The sequence below is a fragment of the Branchiostoma floridae genome, chromosome 11 (genome assembly GCF_000003815.2).
Source record: "Branchiostoma floridae strain S238N-H82 chromosome 11, Bfl_VNyyK, whole genome shotgun sequence".
Taxonomy (NCBI): domain Eukaryota; kingdom Metazoa; phylum Chordata; class Leptocardii; order Amphioxiformes; family Branchiostomatidae; genus Branchiostoma; species Branchiostoma floridae.
Window position 1 is genome coordinate 22,710,092 of NC_049989.1, and position 7,500 is coordinate 22,717,591.

A 7,500-nucleotide genomic window follows, 5' to 3' on the forward strand; every position below is an offset into this window, starting at 1 on the left:
CAAAACTTACCCCATAGGTTGAATCCAAACTTTCCCCATAGGTGATTACAAACTTACCCATAAGTTGATACAAACTTACCCATAGTTGATACAAACTTACCCATAGTTGGTACAAAACTTACCCATAGTTGTTCCAACTTTACCATTAGTTGATACAAAACTTTCCCTTAGTTGATACAAACTTACCCATAGTTGATACAAACTTACCCATAGTTGATACAAACTTACCCATAGTTGATACAAACTTACCCCATAGTTTATACAAACTTACCCATAGTTGATACAAACTTACCCATAGTTGATACAAACTTACCCATAGTTGATACAAACTTACCCATAGTTGATACAAACTTACCCATAGTTGAGCCAGCCAGAGACAGCAGGACCTGTATGTAGGATAGGTTTTCCCATGGAGCCCTGTAACACAAAACACAAACAATAAACACAAAACACAAACAATGACCACAAACACGTAGGAATGCCAGAGATATTGAATAGCTGCTTAACCAAGTTTTCAGCAACAGCAATAGTTGCTTAACCACACCAAGTCTTACAGCACCAGGGATAGTTGCTTAACCACACCAAGTCTTATAGCACCATGGATAGCTGCTTAACCACACCAAGTCTTACAGCACCATGGATAGCTGCTTAACCACACCAAGTCTTACAGCACCATGGATAGTTGCTTAACCACACCAAGTCTTACAGCACCATGGATAGCTGCTTAATCACACGGAGTCTTACAGCACCATGGATAGCTGCTTAACCACACCAAGTCTTACAGCACCATGGATAGTTGCTTAACCACACCAAGTCTTACAGCACCATGGATAGCTGCTTAACCACACCAAGTCTTACAGCACCATGGATAGCTGCTTAATCACCCATTTAGACTCTAGAACCTGGCATGAAATACTCGACTTCTCAAAATGTTCACCCCTGCCGCTATCAGTAGTAAATGTTCACCCCTGCCACTATCAGTAGAGAAATGCTCACCCCTGCCACTATCAGTAGTAAATGTTCACCCCTGCCACTATCAGTAGTAAATGTTCACCCCTGCCACTATCAGTAGAGAAATGCTCACCCCTGCCACTATCAGTAGTAAATGTTCACCCCTGCCACTATCAGTAGAGAAATGCTCACCCCTGCCACTATCAGTAGTAAATGTTCACCCCTGCCACTATCAGTAGTAAATGTTCACCCCTGCCACTATCAGTAAGGAAATGTTCACCACTGCCACTATCAGTAGTAAATGTTCACCCCTGCCACTATCAGTAGAGAAATGCTCACCCCTGCCACTATCAGTAGAGAAATGCTCACCCCTGCCACTATCAGTAGTAAATGTTCACCCCTGCCACTATCAGTAGAGAAATGCTCACCCCTGCCACTATCAGTAGTAAATGTTCACCCCTGCCACTATCAGTAGTAAATGTTCACCCCTGCCACTATCAGTAGGGAAATGTTCACCACTGCCACTATCAGTAGGGAAATGTTCACCCCTGCCACTATTAGTAGGGAAATGTTCACCACTGCCACTATCAGTAGGGAAATGTTCACCACTGTCACTATCAGTAGTAAATGTTCACCACTGCCACTATCAGTAGGGAAATGTTCACCACTGCCACTATCAGTAGGGAAATGTTCACCACTGCCACTATCAGTAGTAAATGTTCACCACTGCCACTATCAGTAGGGAAATGTTCACCACTGCCACTATCAGTAGTAAATGTTCACCACTGCCACTATCAGTAGGGAAATGTTCACCACTGCCACTATCAGTAGGGAAATGTTCACCACTGCCACTATCAGTAGTAAATGTTCACCACTGCCACTATCAGTAGGGAAATGTTCACCACTGCCACTATCAGTAGGGAAATGTTCACCACTGCCACTATCAGTAGGGAAATGTTCACCACTGCCACTATCAGTAGGGAAATGTTCACCACTGCCACTGCCAGCAGTGAAGTGAACACTTCTGCTACTGATCATGTATCATCAAACCTCACGTCTGTCTGTAATCAATCACAACAAACGTCTGTCAGTAAACAATCACAACAAACGTCTGTCTGTAAACAATCACAACAAACATGACGAGAATGTCACAGCAGCAGGAGGAAAACAGCTGGGGACCGTAAGAGATCGCAGAGCTGGAGAAAGAAGACACTCTTAGACGGAAGCTGAAGCACCAAAGTTCTGTTTCCGAAGCTGTTTCTTCAGTTCCCCCACTCTGCAATGTTCTCCTGACGTGTACTTAGATTTGGTTATGACTTTTTGCATTTATAATGCAGGAAAACCTCATTTCAAGTCATCATTGGGATTAAAGAACTCAATAATATTAAGAAGTACTAAAGAAAGTATCAGAAGTGGAGTTATTTGGTGGGAGGAACAGCATCAGAAGTGGAGTTATTTGGTGGGAGGAACAGCATCAGAAGTGGAGTTATTTGGTGGGAGGAACAGCATCATTAGTGGGGTTATTTGGTGGGAGGAACAGCACCAGTAGTGGGGTTATTTGGTGGGAGGAACAGCATCATTAGTGGGGTTATTTGGTGGGAGGAACAGCATCATTAGTGGAGTTATTTGGTGGGAGGAACAGCACCAGTAGTGGGGTTATTTGGTGGGAGGAACAGCATCATTAGTGGGGTTATTTGGTGGGAGGAACAGCATCATTAGTGGGGTTATTTGGTGGGAGGAACAGCATCATTAGTGGGGTTATTTGGTGGGAGGAACAGCACCAGTAGTGGAGTTATTTGGTGGGAGGAACAGCACCAGTAGTGGGGTTATTTGGTGGGAGGAACAGCATCATTAGTGGGGTTATTTGGTGGGAGGAACAGCATCATTAGTGGGGTTATTTGGTGGGAGGAACAGCATCAGTAGTGGGGTTATTTGGTGGGAGGAACAGCATCAGTAGTGGGGTTATTTGGTGGGAGGAACAGCACCAGTAGTGGAGTTATTTGGTGGGAGGAACAGCATCAGTAGTGGAGTTATTTGGTGGGAGGAACAGCATCATTAGTGGAGTTATTTGGTGGGAGGAACAGCACCAGTAGTGGAGTTATTTGGTGGGAGGAACAGCACCAGAAGTGGAGTTATTTGGTGGGAGGAACAGCACCAGTAGTGGGGTTATTTGGTGTGAGGAACAGCACCAGTAGTGGGGTTATTTGGTGGGAGGAACAGCATCAGTAGTGGGGTTATTTGGTTGGAGGAACAGCGCCAGTAGTGGGGTTATTTGGTGGGAGGAACAGCACCAGTAGTGGGGTTATATTTATATTTGGTGTGAGGAACAGATTCAGTAGTAGCCTCAGTAGATTTATATAACATTCATCCTGACATTTTCCACTTCGGCAATGTTGCTGTACATGCCAGAAGTGAATCATAATCATGAAGAAAGTCTTATGAGATTCTCTAATCCCCACATTCATAGCAATTTCACTGTTTAATTAGGCTGACGGCACATCTAAGCATGACATATCCTGTGTAAGTCCCAACATTTTCCCCTAAATTGCTACATTGAATGTTGTACCCTCCCGTTGTTCTTGCCACAAAGGATAAGTTGGGAGACTATCTCACATTATTCCACCATCGAGTTCCCAACCATTTGGAGTGACTGACTGAACCAGTGTTTCATTCTGACACTTTCCAGCGACTGCAGTGTGTAACAAGGACAATTGAGCCTGTTCGTTAGAGGGATTCTAATTAGCACCCAGTGTGACAAAGACTGATTAGAGCCTGGGAAGTGCCCAAGGTGACGTCTCCGGCTGACTGATGATAAGATTAATTCTCCCTTCCCGGGGGATCTGCAAGTCGAGGTGACAAATATTTGGGGAAATTAATTGTTGCAGGGAGGCCGGGCGCGAAATCTGCTGGGAGAGCTTCATAGCATCACCTCCAGACACCCTTGTTCTGGGGAAACCGGTGGAAAATAAGCCAGAGGTGTGCAGGAAACGTTTTCATTTGTTATTGGAACCAGGTGTGCAGGAAATGTTTTATAGAAACCGGTGGAAAGCCAGAGGTGTGCAGGAAATGTTTTATTGAAACCGGTGGAAATGTTCTATTGAAACCGGTGGAAAGCCAGAGGTGTGCAGGAAATGTTTTCATGAAACCAGTGCAACATCATTATTATCATTATCATTATCATCGTGGTAGAATGGCGCCCCCAGCCGTTATTGTGGGGAATTGCACCGACGATTCCCAGACTGCACTGCGGCTCAGGGGCCTGGGAGAGAACTGTCATGGCCAAATCTCACCTCCACCCGCCCAAGCTGGCAGCACAATGAACTCTAGGACAGCTATGATAATCTCACCTTCACATGAGGCTCAAGCATGTTATTGTTTCGAAGACAATATTAATCGCAGTAAGTAGTAACCCAGGCATATGGCTCACCCTGTATCTAGGCAAGTCATTAGTATATAGCGCTTTATTGTTAGGTCTTTTGTTACGGCTTGTAAGATTGTATAACCAGTCCTGAGTAACCATTCTACATGGTTCACCCTCTATGCAGATAGGCATTAATAATAATATAGAGCAAAACTTCTTGTTAGTTATCTTGTTATAGCTCTTATTGTTAGGTCTCTTGTTACCGCCTGCAAGATTGTATACACAGCAGTAATCGTTTACATGGTTCACCTATTTCAAGATAGTCATCAATATAGAGCAAAATTTCTTGTTAAGCATCGTGTTATAGCTCTAAGCTATTATAATTAGAAGTAACACCCCTCATATGGTTCCCTTTGTATCTAGGACAGTCAGCAGTATACAGCAGCATTGCTTATCAGGCTAGTCCATATTGTAGTTTAGAGGGCACATTTGGTGGCCTACAGGATATGTTAGCTTAGGTCGTTAATAGTTAAGTCTCTTATTTTTGAAGTTTTGCTGACAGCTCGTTTCAGTTTTAGCTGTTGGCCGAAGTTTGGTCATTAAAGACTTCAAACTGCTGCCAAACACCGGTCTCCGACTCCCTACCTGTCTCCCTTAATCTGAGAGGTGTAATTATTATTATTATCATCCACAACATAATTTATTATCATTGTTATCAGTACTATTGTAGCAGACACACCAAATAACAAGGGAGACATCCACTGGGGACTGATGTCAGTTGTACAGAATAATGCAGCAACATCAGCTGATGTCAGTTGTACAGAATAATGCAGCAACATCAGCATAAGCAGTGTGGAGGCTTCAGGCTTATATCCATGGAGACTTCAGGCTTATATCCATGGAGGCTTCAGGCTTATATCCATGGAGGCTTCAGGCTTATATTCATGGAGGCTTCAGGCTTATATCCATGGAGACTTCAGGCTTATATCCATGGAGACTTCAGGCTTATATCCATGGAGACTTCAGGCTTATATCCATGGAGACTTCAGGCTTATATCCATGGAGGCTTCAGGCTTATATCCATGGAGACTTCAGGCTTATATCCATGGAGACTTCAGGCTTATATCCATGGAGACTTCAGGCTTATATCCATGGAGGCTTCAGGCTTATACCCATGGAGACTTCAGGCTTATACCCATGGAGGCTTATAATTTATATCCATGCAGTTTCTTGCCACTCCGCTAGAGGGCACTGTTGAAAGGCAGGAACTGTCAGACTAAAATGACTGTTGATAGAAAGCAAATGCCATGAGATCAGCAGATAAAACAAAATTCCAACATCTACAGAGATGGATGGAGGGCATCGATCAGACCAAAACGACTTGACACGTCCAACCTCTGCAAGACAGGGAACAACGGACGATAAACAGGATAGTGAGTGTGAGAATAACAGATAAACCAGGAAAGGTCCCACACCTCTCTGAAACATTTACTAGAACTAGTAGAGTCTTGTGACTTTCTAAGTGCCATTGTCATATCCTTGTCATGGGGGGGGGGGGTCGGCCTATAATGCTGCAGTACCTGAAAATACTGCTAGGGTGCCATGATAGGCCCTCAATAACAGCATGCACACCAGAATTTATGCAAATCTATTCAAAGGATCTTGAGTAAAAGGTGAACCTCCCTTCCAGAGATGAACAATAAAAAAACATTTCAAAAACAGCAAGAGGGCAGGCATGAACATGTTTCTCTGAATAAACATTACATGATGAATATACAGCCAGTAAATTTTATGGATGACATTTGCACATTTCATGGCAAAAAAAAAAAGAATTTCCCGCTCCAACAACCCTTCCTCAGAGACGGTCAACATGACACCAAAGTACCAAAAGTAAAAAACTGGCAAAAATGTTGTATTGTTGCCTTAAATGGTTGTACTAGAGTGAAACTTGTGAGGTAGCTACGACTGTAGTTGTAAAAGTGAAACTAAACTCGGCGCATGTTTGGAATATTAACTTTGGTTGATTATAATTCCATTGTTTCTGGATCAGTTTCAATTAATGTATCACATATCACTAGAAAGTTTGTTATTTCCTTTCCTATAATATTAAACTTGTAATGATTGTAAATTCATAGACTGAGCAACATGTCTGCTTATCCGCTTTTCAGCCTCCTTGGTCATGGGGTCACAAAATAAACTGCTGAAATTACCCTACTGAAGTCAAACACTCCATTCAGGGGATTCACTTCCGTTGGTATTGACTTGTGCATGACGGCAACTTGAATAAACAGGACACGTTAATCTGAGCCACTGTTACTGTTTATTCAAGCAACAAATTAAACCCAAGAGGTGTTCAATTGGGAGCTAACTATAGGCTGTTGGAAAGCCATTCCATCCTAAGACTGTACTAATGAAGCCAGTATGTAGTCTGCAATTATTCTGGAGTCACGATAATTTGGATTTTTACCTTAGCCCTGCGACCTAACCTCTGCCTGGAGAATAGTCTGTAATGGCCCTTGCTCTGAGTGGACAGCTTGTGTTTTCTTACTGAATGGCTTTTATTTCCATATTTAAGAGGGAAGACATTGGGACTGAATAGAGAACGGTGTCCCTATATATTGCCACCTTCATGTTGCCTGGGGTCATGTTTTTCCTCTGGTTTGTTACGCTGCAAAAGCCCATCTTACTCTATCCGTGGAACAGTGCATTCTCCTTACTGCCTGCACGCTTTGATTCTACTATCCAATTGCAACAGCCAAAGGGACAAAATATATGCTCTACTCAAATGTGCTAAAAATAAACTTGGATGTTTGTTACACCCAAAATACGTGACAAAAATTGATGAACCATTGACACCTGCGCCCAAACCAACAGGATGAACCATTGACACCTGCGCCCATACCAACAGGATGATCCAGTGTTGAACACAAGCAGAGAAATTTTAGCAAATCTTTTTTGTGACCCACTCACAAAAGTTACAACCGTCTTGGTAGTCCTTCGGTATTGAAGACGAGTCATCGTGTGTACTGGTCAGGGCGGGGTTAGCCCTCATGTGGCTGCTTGGTAAGTTGTGCCAATGTACCACACTAGTGTCACTTTTACAAGTACAACACATCTTGACTACAGGAGTACCACGTTTTGTAGGTTCAAATCTTGTTATAACATTGATGTTGTCTATTTTCAAAATC

The 7,500-nt window shown here is 43.0% G+C and overlaps 1 protein-coding gene across 2 annotated transcripts in view; it reads right to left on the reverse strand.

The window, feature by feature from the left end:
• Positions 1-7,500, reverse strand: part of LOC118426416 — a 19,151-nt gene that overhangs the window by 9,911 nt on the left and 1,740 nt on the right. Inside the window, exon 5 of one of the 2 annotated variants that reach the window (XM_035835789.1) lies at positions 356-417. In XM_035835789.1, coding sequence (XP_035691682.1) covers positions 356-417 — 62 coding nt within the window. Of the gene's footprint in view, positions 1-183; positions 418-7,500 lie in introns of those variants that run through there. The other variant, XM_035835787.1, reaches the window with a different exon arrangement.